The sequence below is a fragment of the Calypte anna genome, chromosome 4B, assembly GCF_003957555.1.
Source record: "Calypte anna isolate BGI_N300 chromosome 4B, bCalAnn1_v1.p, whole genome shotgun sequence".
NCBI lineage: Eukaryota > Metazoa > Chordata > Aves > Apodiformes > Trochilidae > Calypte > Calypte anna.
The window spans coordinates 13,532,277-13,554,436 of record NC_044249.1 but is presented as its reverse complement, the minus strand read 5'-3'; the positions used below and the strand labels follow the sequence as shown (position 1 = coordinate 13,554,436).

Genomic DNA, 22,160 nt, shown 5'->3' with positions numbered 1-22,160 from the left:
GCCATATCCTGGGCTACATCAAAAGAAGTGTGGCCAGCAGGTCAAGAGAGGTGGTTTTCCCCCTCTACTCCACTCCTGTGAGGCCCCACATGGAGTACTGTGTCCAGTTCTGGAGCCCCCAGCACAAAAAGGAAAGGACATGGACTCTCAGAACGAGTCCAGAGGAGGGCCTCAAAGATGTTCAGAGGTTTGGAATGCCTCTTCTATAAGGACAGGCTCAAAGAGTTGGGGTTGTTCAACCTGGGGAAGAAAAGCCTCTGGAGAGACTTGAAATCAGCCTTCCAGTATCTGAAGAGAGCCTACAAGAAAGCTGGGGAAGGACTTTTCACAAGGGCCTGTAGTGACAGTACAAGGGGCAATGGCTTTAAACAGGAAGAGGGTAGATTTAGGTTAGACTTTAGGGAGAACTTCCCTATGAGGGTCATGAGACACTGGAACAGGGTGTCCAGGAAAGTTGTGACAGCCCTGTCCCTGGTAGTGTTCAAGTCCAAGTTGGATGGGGCTTGGAGCAAACTGGTCTTGTGGGAAGTGTCCCTGCCCATGCAGGGGGATTGGAACTGGATGATCTTTAAGGTCCCTTCCAGCCCCAAACATTTTTTGTTTCTATGATGATAATGTTTAAGAACAGCAAAGCAATGGGACAGGAGTAGATTTTACTTTCTGGGTGAAGAGGAACTGCACCCTCACTGCATCTGCAGGTGACCCAAACTGGGGAGGACAGCAGCTGATGCTCTGGTGAGCAGAGTCTCTGCTCAGAGGGACCTGTCCAGGTCAAAGAAATGGGTCAACAGGGACTTAATGAAGTTCAAAGAAAGTAAATCCAGATTCCTGCACATGTGAGAGAATAACACGACTCACCAGCACAAGATGGAGGGAACAGCCCTGCAGAAATGTACTTGACAATCCTAATGGAAAGCAAGCTGAGTCAGGAGCTCACTTTTGTAAGGGGTTATAGAGAAAAACCTGCCTTTCTCACAGGTAGTCTCTAGAAAGCCAACAGGCAAAAGTGACAGGTTGCAGGAGGGGAAAGTACGATTAGTTATAAGGGAAAAGTTCCTCATTGGAAGATTAGTGCAGTAGAACAGGTTACCCAAGAGGCTGTGGAGTCTCCATACCAGGAGGCATGCAAAATTCAGCTGGGCAAGGTCCCGAAGGATATGGTCTAATTTTAAAGTTGGCCTTGCTTTGAGGACCTCCATAAGTTCCTAGTTTTCTTAGAATGGTATATTCTGTTAGGAATAAAGCCTTAACACAGTATAATTACCAAACAGGATTATTTGATGCTCTTGCTGAAAAAGGATTTGAAAAAATGCATTTGGTCCATCTTGTAACATTTTATCAAAAGAACAATTTTATTGTGTAGGGGCTTACATGTAAGCGTCCTGGAGCAAAATTCCCTGTTTTGGACAACTTACACCATGAGTTTCCTAAGCCTAAGACATCACCCTTGGATCACATCGCACCTTAGCACATTCCTTATGTACTAGTTTCCCAGTGATGTTCCACATGGCCTGTTTTGGTTTTTTTTCAAAGGAAGTTGGGCTTATGGACACTTGAAAATCTTACTACTTTTTTCAAGTACTTGAATACCTTTTATGATTTAGACATTGGGCTCCAAAAAGCAAGCACTTGATACTTTATCTTAGATTGGATGTTGTTTGCCTGTTCTTCAGTTGCAGTAATGTCATTCAGTGCTTGCATGTCCAAGTGTTCATGACCAGCTGTATAGATTTTAATTTTTTTTTCCCTCTGAAGTTGCTTTTATCACAGAGTATAAGATTTCTTTTGTGGTCACAGGCTGGTGGTTTTGAAAGCCAACATAGTTAAGAGTTTTCATTTGGAAACCGTCTTAGTGTTTTCATTTGATTTTCTTATCTTAATGTATCTTAGTTTCTTTAGCCTTTTCTTTTGAATGCCAGAGTTAAAAACATTATTCATTCGTGCCTAACAAATACAGTAGAAAGTATATTATCCCACTTTTGTTTGAGCCAGTTCGTTATTTGTTTAGCAAGGACACACTGAAACAATTGCTAAAGAAAAAAATACTCCAGTATGTCAAGTAGCAAACTTTCATCTGCCACCTTGTTCTTATAAACAGAAATGAGACATTTAAACATGGGTGCGGTCTTGTTTGAACAGAGCATTTGCATTAATTCAAACATGCTTTTCTTTCTGAAATTGCTTGCCTGGACTTGTTTTAAGGATGACATTTTTTCCACTGTTTTTTATTCAACAATCACCCTGGGTTCAAGCCATTTGGACTGTGCAGCCATCTTAGGACTGGTTTCCAGTAATTGAGCCTGAATTTATAACAGCCCCAACTCCTAGATGTCATTCATACAAGTAATTTTTTGTGGCACACCTCCTCTGGAGCTCAGATGGAGAAAATCAGAGCAAAACTGGAATGCTATGTGTTTTAACACAGAGAAGTGTACTTTGTAGTTTGGGACTGAATTTGAGGTTATGGGCTCAGTTCTTGATGAAGTTCATAACCTGAAGTGAAAAATCTCAGTTCACTGACTTGAGGGGAACTTCACACTCTTTAATTGGCAAAACCTTTGTGTGGTGTTTCTAATTCTAGGCATATGCTTGTGTTGTGATCAGTGCTGAGTATCTATATCAGTTTTCAAATCCATTATGAAAAGAGCTGCTGTACAATGAAAACACACATTAGAAATCACAGGGTATGGACAAAGGCTAATTCCTGTCAGGGTGGAATCACTGTGGGAGTGGAAAAGAATTAGGTGTGGAACATTCATATTTTGGATGTGCTAAAGTGGAAATAAAGGAAAACTGAAAACCTGCTTTAAGGTTTTTACCCAAAGCAAATGAATATGGAAAATTTCCATATTCCAGCATACATTTTTGGATTAGGCCCAAAGATTATAGACATGCCATCTGACACCAAACCTCTGAGACCCAGTTGTGGGTCTGAGAGAAATATCCGAAAAAGTGTAAACCCTTACTTCCATGAATACCCAATGAATAACTTAATTAGATTCTTCAGTTTTATAATAATGTAACTCTTAAGGTAAAACATCACTTAAATATCTTAAATGTTTAGAACTCAAGATTCTTGTATTTTTATAATTTTTTATGGGTTCATAGATTTAATTTTAATTAGAAATTATTTTCTTAATTGTATAACATTTTTACCAGCAGTCTGTTGAAGACAATTACTTACGTGAAGGCTCATTCGGTTGAATGACAGAATGATAGTACAGGTTTCCTCAGAAATATTTTACTTATACTACTGTGCAGGTAATATATTGACATCCCTGAGTGAAATACTGGTATCCTTTCAGTTTCTTGCATGATTACTCAGCTGGGGAAAATAGTGACTGTATAGTTCTACTACAGAGTATTTTGTATTTGTGATGTTTTTTAAGAGCTTAGATTAAATTAGCCCACAGTGATGGTGCTGAGGAAAATGCAGCTTCTGTGAATTTTCATGAAACCCTGAGATAGTAAATGAGAGATATCCACAGGTCCAGGAGTCTTATATAGATGCTTGGGGTTACACTGGCAGAGGAAAGGGTTTCACACACCCTTCCTTGCTGATTCAGTTATGATGCTTTTCCTGGGAGCCTTTTTGGAGATTCACATTCATAGAATTCCACATTACTATGTGGAAGCATGGAAAGGGAGGGATCTAGACCTCATGCCACAGATGGGGTGCACAAGTGCTCCAACTGCGCAGTGTTTTGACTAGGTAAGTGCCCTAGTCTAGCATAAACATAATTTTAGCTCCTACTGCCTCATCCCCTGGTCAATGGAGTTTCTCTAGTTATCTTTTGATACCTTTCGAATTTCATTAGGTGGCAACTCATGCCATTGATCAACATTACCTCCCCTATCACATAATTTCTTAATAGTAATAGCAGATTTGAAATTCAGTAGATAAAACAGAGAAGTTTCCATAAAATTATAATTAGGTACCCAAAAGTAATTGTAGTGCTAACTTTGTGAGAGGCACAGGAGAAGGGAATGGAGGAGAGAGGTGGCTTTGTGGGGATAGGGTGGTGGTGGTAGTGTGGAGAAAAATTGGAGACGGGACAAAACTATTACTTGTCAACTGAAATGTGTTGAGATATGGTAACATCCTTGACAACACAGGCAAAGACTGTGTCTCATCAACAAAGTCTTTGCACTCACAACCCTAAAATGCTAAGATCTGGTTATTTAGATGAATTCTTGCTTACTTGTGGATAAATGTTTCCCAATAATCCCAGTTTGCTTTGATGATGCTGTAGTTTTACTTGTGATATTTTGTGGATCAGAGGTTGGAAGTATTACGAGGACTCTGAATAAAAATGAGTTGGACAGCTACTTAAAGTTATAATCTCTAAAGTAGAGCACACAGAGGGGACATCCGGAGACAGACTAGCTGGAAGGAAGATCTGCTATGGATTCAAGCAAAGTCAATTTAATGCTCAGCTGTCATTTCCTACAGTATAATGTAATGAAAAGCAAAAAAGAAACAAGCCCAAGGTTTTAAATGACCTCTATGAATTAGGACTTTGATTTTTCTCGTCTTCAACTCATCACCTCTTGCTGTCCACTGTGTTGGTTCATGGGTTCAATATTGGCTCGTGAGGAAGTAGGATATCCTCTGACTTTCCTACATCAGCATGTTCTCACAGGAGGACTCCCATCCAATTACTGACACAGAATAAACATGCTTGTGCAGCATGACCTGGTCACAGCTTACTGCAGTAAGGCTGTAGGTTAATTGAATTTTTCCCTTTCTGTGACTTATTCACACTAATGCCATGTTCCTAAGTATAGGTTTTGAAGATCTCTGAATTTCATTAGAAGTGCAATTATTCTTGAGGAAATCTTATTGAATTAAATAAACATTGTAACTCTATTTAGAATGATTAGTGGCTTTTTAGCAGGCCGTAGAAAAATAGAGACAAGCCTCATTAATTTCCAGTGAAAAGCACCACACCTTTCTGAAATAACACTGTAGAGCAAGTATTTGAATGTGCAATTAATTACTTTAGTTCTGAGCCTGTATCTGTACCACTCATTTTAATGCCTGTTTTTTGTAGGGCATGAGGCTTTTCCATTAAAGGGGCTGCATTGCAGTAGAGAAGTTCAGCTCAGCCCTTGCTTAGTTCTGTGTATCTTAATAAGAAAAATTTGCATTTTGATTTTTTTCAGTGTGTTTGTTATAGAAGAGCTAGGAACCTAACTACAGCAAGGTGTGATGACCTTTCTTACCCAGCACTGTGCATATAGGGAACGTCCAGGTGAGGAATTAGAGCAGCAGCATTTGATTCCCAAGGTGCAGGCCACCTTCAGGCTTCCAAAAGTATGTTTGCAAAGTTGTGATTCCATATCTCTAATCCAACATGCTATACTTGCAGGTAAAAGATTGGGCTTCTTGAATCACAACTTTCCTTTCTATACAAAGACACCGTGGCAACACAGGGACTTGTTTGCTGAGCCCAACATTTGCTGAACTTGAGTCTTATGGTCCCTTTCTGATTTTTCATGCAAGCTGACATGAAATGCTATCCAGAACAAAGGGTTGAGCACTGTTGATTAATGCAAATTAATGCAGATTAATGCAATTTTATCAAAAGGATATGATGCAGAAGTCCTTTCTAGTGACAGTTTCTCAAATATATACAAAATGCTGATGTTCTGATGCTGCAAGCTCCGGTAAAGCAGTCTTTTTAGTGAACAATCTTTAAACTATTTATCTTATCTTTCGTCAAGGCTTTTGCACAGCCTCATGTTAACACCAGTATGCAGCTTCCAAACTGAGCTGACTGAAGTGCAATCAGCTCAGAGTGTGGGCAGAAAGGAAACTTAATTTGGTCATCTGTATTCTCAGTGTCTGCAATATGCCCATCTTTGCTGTTGATGGGCTGTCTCTGCAGTGTAGAGAAGTAGATTGAGTTTGGCTGCCTGATTATGGCCAGGTTGACACAAAGGGAATTAAGAATCAGTCACTAGTATGCTGTAAAACACACAGACTTCCTCTGTAAACAAGGCCAACACTAGTAAAAAGCAGCAATGACTTTTCAGATTACTAAGAAGTTAGGCCATTCATTTAATCGCCCAATGATGCACTATTAACATGGCTAGATATTTTAAGATGATCCAATCTTAAAGAAAAAAAAAATCCTGTTCTTGGCCTTGTAAAGCATAATTTTACACACACACATCTCCTCTCATACCTCAAAGTGAGTATCCTCTCTGTTCACTAGGCATAATTTTCAATTTCCCTTCTTTTGTTTGACTAATGACAGGAGGTAACGCTTCAGTTAAGGCAAATTAATATTCAGATATCTGAGGAAGAGAAATCAATTTATAATATCTTAGTGCTGCATTTTTCCTGACTTTGTTTGGGGAGAGCTCTAGGTCTTAAAGCTGTAAAGTTTATGAAAGTCCTGATAATAGTGAAAAAAATAGTGCAAAATTTAACATCACAAATACAAAGAGAAGTATGAATGTAAACTTCCCACACTGACCTATTCCCATGATGTTTAGACCCTTCAAATACTTGTAGACATTTACCATATTTTCCCTTAGTCATCATTTGGCTAAGCTTATGCATACTTGGGTCTCTTAGTCTTTCCTCATAATTCAAACTGTACAACCCATGATTACTTATGTTACTTTTATCTGAAGCTTTGCCAGTTTGATGACATCTTTCAGGGATCAAGGTTTCTTCCAAAATTTGCAGACAGAGCTGTAATCATTACTACTTCTAGGGACAGTCCCAAAGCTAAAGCCCATGTTGTTTAAGAGAAGGATGGTAAAAATTTCTGAGATGCCTGGAAAACAGTAGGAATTATATTGCATTGGACACATACTGGTGTCTTCAGGGAGGGTTCAAACTAAAGAAGAATATTCCCTTCCACTAGAATTAATTTTGTATGTGAGTAGTGCATTGATGGAGTGAGAAACTTAGCTAATATTGCAGTCTGGTTGTTAGTCTTTGAGATGAGGGGCAGCATAAGGAGGAAAAAGTAAAACAAAAGTAAAAAGTAAAAAAAAAAAAGAAAAAGTAAAAGCCTGGTGGAATGGGAGGTGGAAATAAATGAGCATGTGCCTTCACCATCTGAATCTCTACTACTGCATCCATGGGCTGGAAACTTTCAACTGGTTTTGGACCAACTGAGAACTGCTGTGAGAAAAATAAATGGTGCTAGTGTAAAAGAAAACTTCAATATAATTAGCAAATGAGTGCATGCAAGGAATGAAGGTGATGTCATCTGGGTAAAAGCAAAGGAGCAGAACTCACATCTAATTCCTACTGGCTTGGATAGATGCAAGCTGACTGAAAGCTCACTAAACCTGAGGGCAAAGAAAAATCATAAATGGCAAAATATAGCCATGGAGAGGAAAGAGGGAATTGCAGAGCCTCTGCTGAGATTGGTGGTGAGCTTTGTTGGGAGGTGAAGCAAAAAGAGAAAAGAGAATATGCCTTTTAAATTTTTACATTTCCTATGGTTTTGGATGATTGGCAAAGTGGGTTTTCCTGCAGGATATAGACTTGCTGATTTCCTCTTTGATTATGAACTGCAGCTTGTCACAGCTTTCTCCAGAGTGAGGGGACTTCTCAAGTTTTACCCACAACCTAGAAAGCATGATAAAGTAAAATGATTGACTTCACTCATCTAGACTTCCTTTTCAATCTCACAACTTACAGTCATGTTCCTTGCTGTGAGAAAATGCTGAAGCTAAGCCTGCTCACATTTGTCCACTTGATTACCAGAAAAATATGGAAAAATAAAATCAGTTCAGGGAGAAGTTACTTTTTCTTTCCAAGCCCAGTAGAATTAAATTCTGTCAGTGAGAGAAAATACATTGTCAGATGTTGCTCATTTCCATGTGAAACAGGATCTCCTTTGCCAAGTATGCATGGTGTGCTTGTTCCATGCTATGCATAGTGCTTATGGTGGGTTGCTGTCATTTGCTAAATGAAAAATGAAGGCTTACTTCCAAACTTAGTCACTGTTCTGAATATGTGGAATCTCAAAGGAAGAAAACCAAGGCTGTCCTTTTCTAAATCACAAGGGCCCGTAATGACCATTCAAGGTAATTAAATGCAGTGATTTCTTATTAAAAAATTAGTTAACTATCCTTGAATAATTTACATCACAAAGATAAATGTGTTGTTAATAAGTGGAAAGTATAAATTTGCTTTCAAATTTATCATAAAAATAGCTTTGCAAGGCAGGCTAATGGTGTAACGTATCTTGAGAGAGAATGATGGCAGTTTTTATCCTTCTCCAAATTATGGGGACACTGAACTTCTGTCCTCCTGGACTTCTGTCCTGCTGGGTCCTCCAGCAACCAGGAAGCACTGAGATGAAAGGCAAAGGCCCATGTCTGTCCCTTGAAATAACACAGGTGTCTAATAATTGTGATGAGCCTGCATGATGAGCCACATCCATGAATTTCCTGGGGTTATCAGCTTTGGGGGACCCTTTTTCTGGTGGAAGATGGTGCTTCAGCAGGTGCTGAAGGTTCAGGACAGAGTTGCTGGGGTGTCTGGAGGCTGCACCTTGGGAACTTCAATTCAAAAGCTTAGTTGGGAAAGAGAGGGCTAGATTGCAGAGCTAAGGCTTTTTTTCTCTAAATCTTCTTTATTATTATTATTGTAATATTAAATCATGAAAACATAAAATAGAAGTGTAGATTTTGTCATTTTAAAAAAAAAAAACTTTATCCAACTTGTACTTTTGATATGAGTCTATCCCCATGGATAAGCACGTTTGGGCTTTAGGAATTTAGCAGTGTGCTCTCTGCTTTGTTGCAAGGCTACTATTAGTGGATCAGTGTGGTGTCCATCACTCTTGTTAAAGATCAAGGCAAAGCAAATCCAACTCTGAAATTACATTGTTATCAATCTCTTTAAAGTCCTGGAACAGCTTAAATTTGTCTCGGCATGCTCTGTCATCAAGCACCATGTGTAAACCTATCTTTTTCCTGAAGACCACAGCTTCTGTTTAGCTGGAACTGTATTAAAGAGATTATTTTTTTTTTCAAAACTCGCTACTGCCATCAATAATTGCATTTTCCAGCTACTCTGAGCTGATTTGGTCTTTTCCAGAACAAATTAGGGAGTTTAAATGCAAATCCTAATACATTATTTTGTGGTATATTTCAAAACTTAATAAGGGTAGAAATATTCCTGTGCACAGAACTTAATGATACCTTTTGTGTTTTCATTTTCAAGAGGCATTTGTCCCCTGAAGAGTTCCAGGAAGTCTTCAAAATGAGCATTGAGGAATTTGATCGTCTGGCACTTTGGAAGCGGAATGACCTGAAGAAAAAGGCCCTGCTTTTCTAGCCCCTCCCAGATAAAATATGTGCTTAATCAAAACAAAAATAGTCTTGCCAGAACTATCACATGCACTTGCTGTTGAACCATTGTCCAGCTTCATTGTGTTAGTATGTGTTGGGGAAACAGGACAGATTAGATGGCAATGCACTGGTATACAGAGAATTTGCTAATCTTGCCTGACCAGATGGTTTTGTCAGTAACTCCTGGTCCTAACCAGTTAACAGTGCGCAAAAAAATCCAGCTTTAAATTTACTGTTGCTTGCAGTTACTGCTTGATGCAAATGGAAATTACGAAATGAAGAGAAAAAGTGTAGCTGTGACAAAGGATATGTGTCCAGCATCTTGTTCCATTAAGTTTTACCACATAATTTTTACAAAATTAAGTAAATCATGAATATAGAACTCTCCAACGGGGGATCACATGCTCTTAAATATATGGTAAAAGCCAAAGAAAAGCATGTCCACAAGCAATTATTGCAATTGTTTATGCGTGGTACTTTTTAAGAATGAAAGCAAAAAAATGGAAGCACCTTAAATCTACTTATACTTTAGACACAGCCTACTCTCTAAAAGGTCATATTTGTCTAGGAGGTAACTAGCTATCTTTATTACAACACAAGACTTTTTATTTTATTAAGAATATATTGTGACAAAAAACAGTTATAATGACTAAAAATGTATACAGACCTACTTAAAATTGTAGTCCCATTCATCAGGGAAACTGAAGCCTTATAGAAAACTGGTTTAAGAGTGTATTGTGCCACTTAACTGTGTTGTCCTACTGGTTTAGGATGTTTGAAGAACTTTTTTTTTTACATTTCATGCTGACAGAAATACCATGTAATATTAATTATACATAGATAGGTCTATCTATCTATAAAAGTATTCTTTTCATTACTATATGTCCTAAGTAAAGACATTCTTACTTTCTCCACTTTCTGGCTTTACACAGTAAGCCATGAGAACTGTGATGGCATTTGGTAGATGTGAAAATGGAACAGTTCGGCATAAAATGTAACAAAAAAAGCTTGGTGTGCTCTATCAATAATACATGCAATTAGAATCAAGTATATAGAAAAAACCCTCATGCATTACTACTTGCATGTTTCTATACAAACAAGTTTTGAAAAACAACCTATCTTGATATTGGTGCAGTACCTTGAAACTATCATAAATAACAAGCAAAGCTAACAAAATCTGAGGAGTTTGATATGAGCGTTAGACCTTAAATCTCTTGCAGTGGAAAGACTGTATTAAATTTAATCATTTTATATGGTCAGAGGAATGGTTGCAGACAAAAAATGTTTTAAAGGAGTTGCTAGTTTTGTGTGATACTAAAAGAGCATTACAAAAAGTACATTTTTCAGCCATGTGTCAGTATTGTGCATTTTTACTGCCTTGAATGTTTGTACTCCCGACTTCACTGTCGTTTTGCATTTCCTTAAAGTAACTGGTATGCACTACAACACGCTGGTTCAACTTATTTAGCATTGGAAAAACCATAGCATTGAACATGCCTTCTTCTGACTGACTTTCAGAATCCATGCTCTTGAAAATAAATATTTTCTCATGATCTAAATGTTTTGTCTGACAATACAAACGTTTTAAAGAAATCATTAAAACAAACACCTAACTGAATTACTTTGCTAATGTGTGTATAATTTTTAGATGGCACTGCTGCTCTGGATAGGGGCTTCCCATGATATTAATGTAAATAATCTGCAATCAGTTTTGCTGATGGAGGAGAGGGTTAGGTGTACCTTTGAATGTCAAGTTACTGTTAAGTTGGTCATAATGTAAACAATCCATCTTGCAACTGGCAGATCTGATCAAGCAAAAGCTGCTTTACTGGTGATGTTCAGTGTACAGAACTATTGGCAATTACTAACTGAGAGCTCCTGATCACCTGTAGCCTGCATCCATAATGCTCTGCAGCCTCAGGATAGCTTTTTAGGTTTTGTCTGCATGTGAAAACCAGTATCACACTGAAACAGGACAATCTAAAACATGATCAGCAAGGTCCATTGGTACTATGAAAATCTAAATCTGGGAGAACAATTGGAGAATTATGAAAAGCAAGTTTGACGTTGGTGAAGACTTCTCAGCTACACCTTCCTGGGACATCAGATTGGTTACAGACATCTCTGTGAGTATAACAAATTGCAGGTTGATCAAAGAAAGCCATATACCAGTGCAGATCAGGTTCAATGTGTATCTTCATAAGTAATCTGAAAATTGCTTAACCACAATACTGGTGTAGGGTTCAGCCTACGTTCCAAGGAAAATATGCATTAGTAAGCAACACATGTTGCTGCATTGTATTATGCTGATGAGAAGTGAGGACAGTGAGAGCATGAGAACTGTGTTTGACCCATTAGTGCTGCTTGGAGCCAGTTGATTGTTATAACATCCACAGCCCTAAATGTGGTTCCTGGAGATCCTTGCCATACCTGAGTTAGAGCAGATGCAACTCCTGGTTTACATTTACCTGTGTAGATGTTTTAGCTCAGGTGAGTCTTATCACAACACACAACTGTACCTGGGAGTGATGCCCCATTCTCTGTATTTGCTTACAAGCTGGTTTGTTCTGTGATACCTTTTATGGTCACTGAAGAGAAAAAAAATTACTGCAATCACATCCTAATATGAATTGCACCTTTCTCATTTCTGTCCACTGAATATAAAGAAAGTAATTCAACAGCAGAAGCGTACATTGCAAGCTGCCTAATTTTACATTAAATTAATTCCATGCCTACAGTCTGAAAGTGAAAATAAACCAGATTTTATCAAGCTGATGGAACCACCGATCTTAGAACCACTGGCAGTTCCTAGACTATAATACCAAATAACTTCCAAGCCATCAGGATGGTACTTTGCACTGCACAAGTCTCACAAGTTGCCTCAACACAGGAATTCTTTGTGTTCATTATACTGTGCACCAATCAGGCTCATATTCAATGCCAAACACGCAAAAATGTTTTAGAAGACACTCAGTTTATCAATTTACGTTCCTACTACTAGCCAAAACCAAAAAGGAATTTTGGCTTCCATATACAAAACCTTTGCTGACATTAGATGAACAAGTACTCTTGTGTGCCCTTCTTACTTCATATTCCTGAAAATTAAAAATGGTCTATAAATGTCTGTTCTGTGCAAGGGTGGCATAACTCAGTAAGCTGCTCTGTTTTTGAGATGATATGTGCCAATGTATCACTCTATATTTAAAGCATCTACTGTCAGATGATGTAGGGACCTCTTTAGTTATGCTTTCTGGCCTAACTAGATTCTTTTTACAACATGATATAGTATGCTGGATTTGGCACCAACCGCTGTAAAAGGGCCATAAAGTGAGTAGTGCTGTAATTCACTGCTAAGTTTTCTGTACATCACCTGAATTCTGTAAACCAGAACAAGGCATACCAGAGGACACAACATTTCTGTTTCTGAAATTTATATTTTCCCCATTTAAACATTGCAAATTGGAATTTTACCCATGTAGTCTTCTTTCAGGAACTCGAGTGTCTTATTAGATGTGAATAGAGTAACATGTGCGTAATCAATATTCTGGTTTATTTCTAGAGTTCCATATGGTAATCTTAAATGGTGTTATGAGTTGGAAAATGCATTTCAAAGTAATTAGATACATCTTTGCCAGAATATTCCATCTGATAGTGTGGTCCAACATTGGCAGTAACTGAGAGTCTCAACAAATCATCAGCTTTTTTTAGATAATGTTTTTTTGAGTTACTAAGATACTGTTCCATAGCCCCGTTTTCAAGGAAATTCTGTCTCACCATTTTGGTAAGTATGGCTATGGCTTTGCAGCTCAAAAGGATCAATGTAGATCTCGAAGGAGTTTTTTATGTGTATACAACAAGAAAGAGAATTCTGTCAGATTTTATTTTCATACTTGGATTTGAAGTGTATGTCTCAGCTGTTCATGACAACCCTGATGTATGACCTAATTCTCATCTCATGAATTTTAAAGAAGGCATGTCTCAAACACAGCAATGAAAGAGCCAACTTATTTCATCATCATACTCTTTGAGACAAAGGAATACATGGATTTTTGTGGTTGCTGAGGAATATCTGACCAACAGTTCCAGATAGGAAACCAGGCATGCCAGATTACCATTATAGCTGTCTGAGAAGGCTGGACATTTTTGTCTGACCTTCTGCTATTTCTTTTCCTTGTGGTTCAGGGTAGAACTCTGAAAACTGAAATTGCAGAAAGAAGAAAATACATAGTTGTGAGAAGCTACCTGGAATCCAATAACCCTCTGAGACAAGGTTAATTTTATATGAACAAAGTAGATACAGTGCAGACCAAGAGAGATGCTTTGTCTCACGTTACTCATTTTGATGAGGAACCATCTATTTAATATTGTGTGACCAAGCCAGACCATTAATTTCATTAGCCTTTTCACAGAGCTGGGTGAAATCCCAGGCACTGCCATCAGTGTGGTGCATGAGCTTCAGGGTGGCCTTATGTTCTCCTGTTCATTTGTGTGAAATAAAGGATCATGTTCTTCTAAGCTTCCTGAGATCATGACTGGTCCTCAACCACAATGATTACTTGATAGATCACAGGTGTGGCTACCATTTTTCAAATATCTTGAACAGCTGAAAAATAAAAACAAATGTTTTTAATCACACAGTGATAGAGTGCAACCCTCTTGTACATGTAAAATTACAGAATTTCTTCTTCATATCCAGGCTACCTCTGAGGGATGGCCAAATTCTCCCAGGCTCACAGGATGTGCTGGCTCAGACTTTTGGAGCCTTTGCATCTCTTCTTGCTTTTTCTATTCTCTGAAAAGTCATGTTAGAAAGGTGATACTCAGTAGAAATGTATGCCTGTGAAACATTAGATCTCAACAATTTACTGGAGTCCTCTTAGTTTCACGATTTAGCATGTTCTCTTCCTACCACTCAGTGTTTGACATCTTAACTAGCATGCACGCAGGTTTTTGTTGAGTAGGTAGGTTCCAGATTTTTGTAAGTGGTTGAAAAAATCTCTGCAGCATTGGGGCAGTTGTCCTTCCATGCCATCCTGCCCACCAGCAGCACTCACAGTGACACCACAGGCACTAAAAGCAACTAAAGCAACATAGCCCACATGTTTCAGTGTGTAAGGATTCAAGGGTTTAGCGGAGAAGCTTCCTGTCTCAGCCATGACACATTTGTGTCTTGAATGAAATGCTGCTGACCTGTTTTCTCCTCTTGCTGTGATGCACTGCCTCATTACATCCTCTGACTCTTTTCTCCACTAAAAGCTGTGATGTTTTCTTGTTTGCCTTGCAAGCTCCTCTCAGCTCATCATACCTTGTTTGAAGGAAGTGTTCTGACAGAATAAAACATTGCAGTATTTGTTTTGTATTGACTGCATTATGTAATATTTTATTTTTTTTTTTCAGGGAAGAAGAAAGGTAAGGATGACTGACTTTTTAAATACAAACATACCTCATGCCAAAGCCCTGCTAGAACTATTCTCACTATTTCACTATTGTGAGCTGTTGCTCTTATGTTTTTTTCACACAAGTGAATGGTCCCTAATTCTGATTTAAGAGTAATTTTAATTTTTAGTGTTTTCTATATTTTTTTCTATTAACTGATAAATAAATAACATCATTGGCAGCAAATTAAACAATTGAAGTTGTTAATGGTTGCCTGAATTTTTCTAATAGTCTGGCCTGAAATTCAGTTGTGGAACCAGGTTAATACTCTTCATGCCACTTGTCCATTTTGCTAGTTAGACTTAAAGAACCTCTCTCAAGTTAAAGATCTGGAATACAGACACTGGGGCCTCCCCAGTTTTTTTCCAGTTTTCACCCTCAAGCTAATTCCTGATAGAGGGCAGTGCCTGCAGGACTTCATGAGCTACTGCATAAGCATCAGATTATTCAAATTGTGTTTTTCTTCTTCATTCTTCTTTCAGGGTAATAATATTTTTATAGCACACACACAAACAAAAAGAACGTAACTAAAGGCTACTGAAACAATTTATTCCATTCTAAATAGCACAGAAGATAATATATGTAGAGAGGCAAGACAACCAGGTGCCTCGAGTTGCCAGTGAGTGGGTGTTAGTCCACCTCTGCCTGGTTAGGGCAGGCCCCCTATTACCAGGGGGCCAATAAAGGTGGGACACACACCCACAGAGAAAAGCTCAGCTCACTCTGGTGCGAGGCAATGGAGAGGCCAGCAGCTCGTCGAGCCTCAGGAGCAAGAAAGGCTCCTCCCGCTACAGATATAAATAACTGATAGAAGCTGAAATGAATCTCTTTTTTTGAGTAGGGGATGTGTTACGATCCGAGTTATTATTTATATTTTGATTGCGAGGAAAACTCAGCCACTGACTCAGAGACGACGCTTGAATTGACAAATAACCAGACTGCTGGATTTAAATTTAGTTACAAAGTTTATTCTAAACAGGGAAAGCCGTTACACTAGCAACAAGACCTTTTGTATATAGTAACCACCTTAATCGATGGTCGTTAAGAGTAACAAAGGGAAATACAGCAAAGAGAAAATATCACCGTCCGCGCAGGACCAGGCCTCGGGCTGGAGGGTTGCTCCTGGTTCTTCGGGCTGAGGCTGCTTGTGGTTTTCGCTGTCGCGTCGCTGCGATGCCTTTTCGTAGCTGGAAATCGGGGTGAGGAGCCGAGGAGATGTCAAGCCGAAAGAAGCGCTCTCTTTTCCGTCTTTTCCTAGGGTTATTTATCCCCCAAAAGAAAGTGGGGGGTCATTTCATTCAAGATGGCCCTGATACATACAAATCTCCAGGCTTCCTGGGATGAGTCATTTCTTATCTTTGTGTCCTGGAACCCTGCTAGGTTTGGGCGACCAGGTGTCTGTCAGGCATTCCTTGAGATAAACATATGGTAATTTACCAGCCGAAGGAAAAAAACTGCTCCGAGAGACATATTTTATATTTCCAATCCCACATGTATACCACAGGATGAAATTAAAGAATTCTACAGAAGAATGTACTCCTGTTGTCACTAGTCGGAGGTCTCTGTGGCTATGGGTTACTATGAGGTGCTAAATTTCAGGATCTAAAATGTGGGTTTTTTTAAAATATTCTATAAAAATATAAATATTAGATTATGTGCTTTCACATTTATCGTTGTACCTCTGAAACAGTTTTACATATAAATTAGCATATTTCAGGACTTCTGTACACATTAATAAAACTAGTATTTCTATACTAGCAGTTCAGCAACTCTCATGTTACTCTGAAATTAAAAGTATTTATGCAAATTTTCTACATAGTGAAACTTCTATTTAAAAAAAGTTGGTAAGGAACAAAGAGGGCTAAGACTTGCAAAACAAATCTGTAAAATATATTGCTCTGGATCATCAGACCTTGATTTCCAAACACTTTACAGAAGACAAACATTAAAGTAGCCATACCCAACTGTAAGTAAGATCTTTTTCTTTCAAAATCTTTCAAATTAATTGACTTAATTGGAAATATTTGGAAGAGTTTTGGAGCCTAAAAAGTATGACCTGGCCAAACCTGGCCAAGCTTCTTGAAGGAATAAGAAAATTCCTCATGTCAAAAAGTGACACTATGTCACAGCGAGTCAGCTGAAGAGTAAATAAGGTGTAAAGTGACTTTAAGTGACTTTTCCAGCACTTATACAAATGTGTTTCTGTAGGAAAAAGTGAAAAGTAATGCACAAGTAAAACAATGCAGAGAGTTTATCTGGAGGGTTTAGATTTGCAGCAGCATTACCCAGGCATTATTTGGACAGATAAAGAACTGCTTTTTCACTGATCTTGATGTTAAAGGAGAAGGAAGGTATAGAGTTTCATATATTGTTGAATAATGCACGAGGAACAAAGAGGTAGGGAAAGGCTGAGATTTCATTTTGGCCTAATCTTTCTTGAATTCAAAGAAAACGGACAAGAAGGTGAAATTTACTGGAAATCTAGTCCCAGTGTGTTTAACAAATAAGAAGACTAGGATTTTTTTTTTTAAAATCATACTAACCAAAGGTAGAGCTCCTTTACAGTGATGCTGGGAGTAGAATACACAACTAATGAAAGGATGTTAGCATAGCATTTTGCAAATATAAAATACTAAATGCTAAGCCCACTGAAATCACTGTCAGTCTTATCCTCACAAAACTGCAGAGGTCAGGTTATATGGTAATTCTTCTAAAACTGAAATCAGGAGGGGTTGTTTCTTTATCTTTAGCTGAAACAGAAGAATATGAATAGGAATTAACCATTCTTAACTACACATTAAGCTTCTATAAAGTGTATGTTATCCTTTTGAATATATTCCTTCCTTTGCCCTGATTCAAAATCAATTGGCAGTGAAATGAAGAACCTAATTTAGGATATTTTACATCTCTGTGGAAAGAAGACGATTGCAAATATTTTTCCTGCATAGGAAACCTCTCTGTGTAGCAAGTAAGGAGAGGCCTGTGCATTATATAAAAGCTGCATAATCTTTCTCTTGAAGTTTCTTTAATGCACACTTCTTCAAATTTGCTTTCTTCAGAAGGGTAAATGGTATTTCTATAGAAATGTTTTAACTGTATAAACAAACCTTTTAATAACATATATACTAAGCACTGTGAGATTTGTGAAACAAATTTTAAAAGTGTATATAAAATATGATTTTTTTTTCCCTGGCAAACTTGAAAAGTATGTGTGTTCCAGGAAAAAAATACTTGCTCTGAAGAGGTACCTCAAAAAATTCTCTTGAAAAAAAACCAGAAAGATTCTGTGTATGAGAGTATTAATCTGCAGTAACAGGGTCACAGTATGTAATAATGAAGGGAAAAAACACAACATTTTATCAAGGGCTCTCTGCTGTGAGTGATAACATTTATTCCTAGTTTGTTTTCAAGTGTCTGAGACAGCTGTAGAAACATTGATTTTTTTCCTTACAGAAAAGTCATAGTTTCAAAGTATCTGATTTTTATTCTGAAAGCTTCTTAACTTGCCTTCTATTTTTGAAATCCTGCCATCTGATGTGAGTCTCAATTCCTGTAATATCACTCCCTCTCCTAACAGCCCAGATTGCACATTATTTTTGGCTGGTTTTCACTGTTCGCTAGGACCTTCCATTCTCCCCTGGCCAACCCAATGTGAGGGCAGGAATTGCACATGGGAGGCAGCTGAGGTAAGGTTCAGTCCAGGGAGCCCTCATCTCCCCTGCCCAACACACCAGGGATTTCTGCACAGGGGCAATGTCTGGTACATTAAGTCAGTGTTTTGACAATGGTACTTTTTTTATGTCTACTCAAATGAAAATACCTCATCCCACCCCCCCCCAAGAACCCCCAGAGAGGCAGATTGTATTGACAGGCTTTCTGGTACCACACGGCAAGAAGATACCAGCTACAATTTCAGTCTCTTACACCCATGATTTGACTTTAATATACTGAAAAAAAACCCAAACAAACCAACAAACAAAAAGACAAAAACACACAAACAAAAAAACCAAACCAAAACCCTCCCACCACATTCCTGTAGAAACATCTTGAAAGGTCCTACTGAAAAATACTGAGCAGACTTTTGGGGGATACCAATCATTACTTACATCATCCAATAGCTTTTCTTATGCTTATTTTCTCACCAGGATATTGCTAAGGTTTCAGGGCCTCTTGCACAAGCAAGTTGTCTGCTAATGGACTCAGTCCAAAGCAGATTTGATGTGGAATTGAATGCATCTTTAAAAATTGACCCATACTTTTAAACACTTAAAGTAGTGTTTTCCTGCCTTTTACGTTATTTGAGTGAGCCAAATCCAGATCACTTGGATTTCCTTATAAGACATAAATCACCACAAATGGTTTGACATTTTTTTTCTTATGTCTGTTTTTCTCAGATTTCATTTAATGTTGATTTTCCAAGGGAAAGAAGTCTTAAAACATGCATAATAACTCTTTTAAGTACATCCTAAAGATAATATTAAAGATGGCCTGTCATTGTCATGACTTTTCTCCTTCAACACACTGAAGGTTATCTGATGGTTAAAGTCCTAATCTTGTAAAAAACTATATGTAGAGACATTACTTGTGGGACTAGAAATTATTTTTCCTTTTTGCTCTCATTTTTTTCTTTTTTTTTTTTTTGTGTGTGTGATAAGCAGTACTAAAAAGATTACAGGAAGAAAAGGGCATCCATACCACTAATCTTCATCAAGTCATGCCTAAAGCTTGACTGCCTAAAATTGTGTAGTTACCCTTGACAGAGAAGGAATTTATACTGAAATGTTGAGAAGAAAGACAATATTTGAAACATTGCATGGATGATTCATCTTAAGTCTAGAAGATGCTTTGTCAAACATGAATGCTGTGTGTTTCAAATAGGGAGATTTATACAAAATTGCCTTCTGCTACTTTGTTTTATAAGGAGATCAGTTGAAGTTGTTTATTGGGTGCAAAGTATGACGTACACTTACTGTGAACCACAGATTTCCTACTAATGACATAAGTTGCCATGCGAGAAACTCCTTAGTAATCAATTTATTTTGATCATATTGTGTTTGAGGTGAATTATTAGCCATTCCTTTTAGTTTTGAAAAATGTATTTTGTGTTTCAGGAGTGTCATTAAGACTCATGGAAAAGAAATCGACTGAAACACTAAGGTTTAGTTTGCAGCTGAAGCAGCTCATGGACTGCATACAGACAAACTCAGAATTGGGGCTGGGAGGATGCCATTTTAAAATGCAGCATTTTGGAAGCTAAGAGTTCAAATAAGAAAAAAATGCTTTTGAGTTCTTCAGCTTTAGAGAGCGTTTGTCTTCGAAGGGAACTGTTTGTGCTCTCTGATGTTTGTCTTTGTGGTAAGGGGCTTATGCTTTAGTCCATGTGGAGTTACCACCAGAAGATGAGTCCTTACAAAAAACAGCCAAAGACCAAACCATTTGTTATCTCACTTCTCACCTGGCATAGGCCATAATGTGCTTGTTTTCTTGCCTGTCTCGTGATGACAACTTCTCATACATATTTCTTCGATGATCAGCTCTCTAACATCTTCAGGACATCTTTGCGGAAAAAAGAGGACTCCAGTATTGCTAGAACCAAGCACTCTGCTTATGGACTGCAGAGGGGCCACACAACATCTTAGGGCAGGCAGAGGCCATACACTGAAGTGCTACTTAACGTTATGTGGTCATTGAAATTTATCAAATGGGTGACAGAGAGGCCACTGAATCCTTGAAGTGCTCTCTTACAGCATAAAAATCAGTAGTGCTATGCACTGATTATGCAGCATGAGCTGGAGCAGCCAAGAGCTGTGCTTTTACAGCAAACTTTAGGATTGCTCTCTGTAGTGACCATGTTTTACATGTCGTGATACGAGTACAGTAGCTCAAAGACAGCAACAGGTGAAAGCAATTGAACCATGGAGAAGAGAATCTAAGGCTGACTAAGCTCTTTAATATTGCCAGAAAAATCACTATTTATAACTATTCCAAATCCCACTCCTGCCAGCTCCTAACAAGCAGAATGAAAAAAGGCAGGTAGGAGCAGGCTGCTGCTGTCAGAAGAGCTCATCTGGTAGACAAGTCCTTCCCTGCCCATACCCAAAGGCATACAAGAATCTCTTTCAGCTGAAAGTGAGACCTTAGGCTAAAAAAATTTGGTCTATTGTGAATTCAGCACTCATGGTTTGGTCCGCAGTGATCTGATGCATGCCTTAGCGGGTCACACATTGTAAATGCTGAATAAATAGAATTTGCCCTGGTTGAACCTGTTACTTTGGGTATCACACTACTGGAATAACTGAGGGTAATGAGACAGGACAGAAAACCACATTAAACCTGTCCAGATCAAACTATATTTTATTCACCAAAAATAGAAGATGCTTAGTGAGTTGTATACTCTACAATGTACAGTAACATAAACTGCAAGCTTGTACAGAATACACAGAATGGAGAATTTTTATGTAGAATGCTTCACACAAGAGAACACCTGTGCAGCCAACTGTTACAGTTGAAATAAAAAGGTACTCTAACACCCAGATGGACTTGATGAAGAAATATTGTCGCCTTAACCAGTTATCTTCCTTTAGTAACATTCCTCTGTGGCCTCAGCTTTCCAATTTCTTTATGGACAGAGAAGAAACAAAATAAATGAACTTGTCAAAGTTGGAACATGTTTTACCTGTGTTTTCCACATACAAGTTTACACTGGTTTAACCTGCAATTTTGTTAAAACTGAAATCTGCTTTAAGCTCTCAGAAGGCAATTTTCATCAGTATGAACTTTAATCAACATGAACCGTCTAAGGTTGCTCTCGTCATTTAAATCTGGCTTGTATTGAGCTAAACTAAGACAAGGGAACCCAGCTTTAAATCAGTGTTGTATCTGTGCATGATTTTACACCATTTCAACAAAAGGGCTTAAATTCTGGCTTTACATGAATGGCATCATATTCCGTCTGCTCCCGTTCCACACTTTGGGTTATTCCCCTATAGGTGAATGCCAGACTGAACGCATGTCAAGAGGACCTCAAGGGCATCGAGGGGAAGGGGATGGACCACGCTGGAGCCCCAGTTATGGCATCGCAATATTTCAGCAATTTATCTGGGAAAAAAACCCAAATATCCAACCAGGAAGCCCATGTCTGAACTGCCAGCAATTGCCTCATAGGGGGTGGAAGGGCACTGCGGCTCACCAGCCCTCCCCTGGGGGGCAGCTGCGCTCCTCAGAGCCCCCTTTTCCGGGGGCTGCCGCATCCCCGACCCCTCCCGAGGGGATGCTGAGCGCCTCCGCCCCCCCTCCTTTGTTCCGCTGGCCCCGCCTCGCCTTCGTCCCCTCCCTGCGGGGCGGGGGCTGCTGGGCCCGGGGGCGGTGGGAGCAGCCGGGCCGGCCTCTCCGCT

At 38.7% G+C, this 22,160-nt stretch overlaps 1 protein-coding gene across 4 annotated transcripts in view; it reads left to right on the top strand.

Moving 5' to 3' along the window:
* ABLIM2 (actin binding LIM protein family member 2) overlaps positions 1-10,948 on the top strand; it is a 98,770-nt gene extending 87,822 nt beyond the window's left edge. For all 4 annotated transcript variants that reach the window (XM_030450646.1, XM_030450644.1, XM_030450645.1 and 1 more), the window contains one exon: positions 9,203-10,948. In XM_030450646.1, coding sequence (XP_030306506.1) covers positions 9,203-9,316 — 114 coding nt within the window. In that variant the 3' untranslated portion in view covers positions 9,317-10,948. The remainder of the gene's footprint in view (positions 1-9,202) is intronic.
* The last annotated feature ends 11,212 nt before the right edge of the window (positions 10,949-22,160 follow it).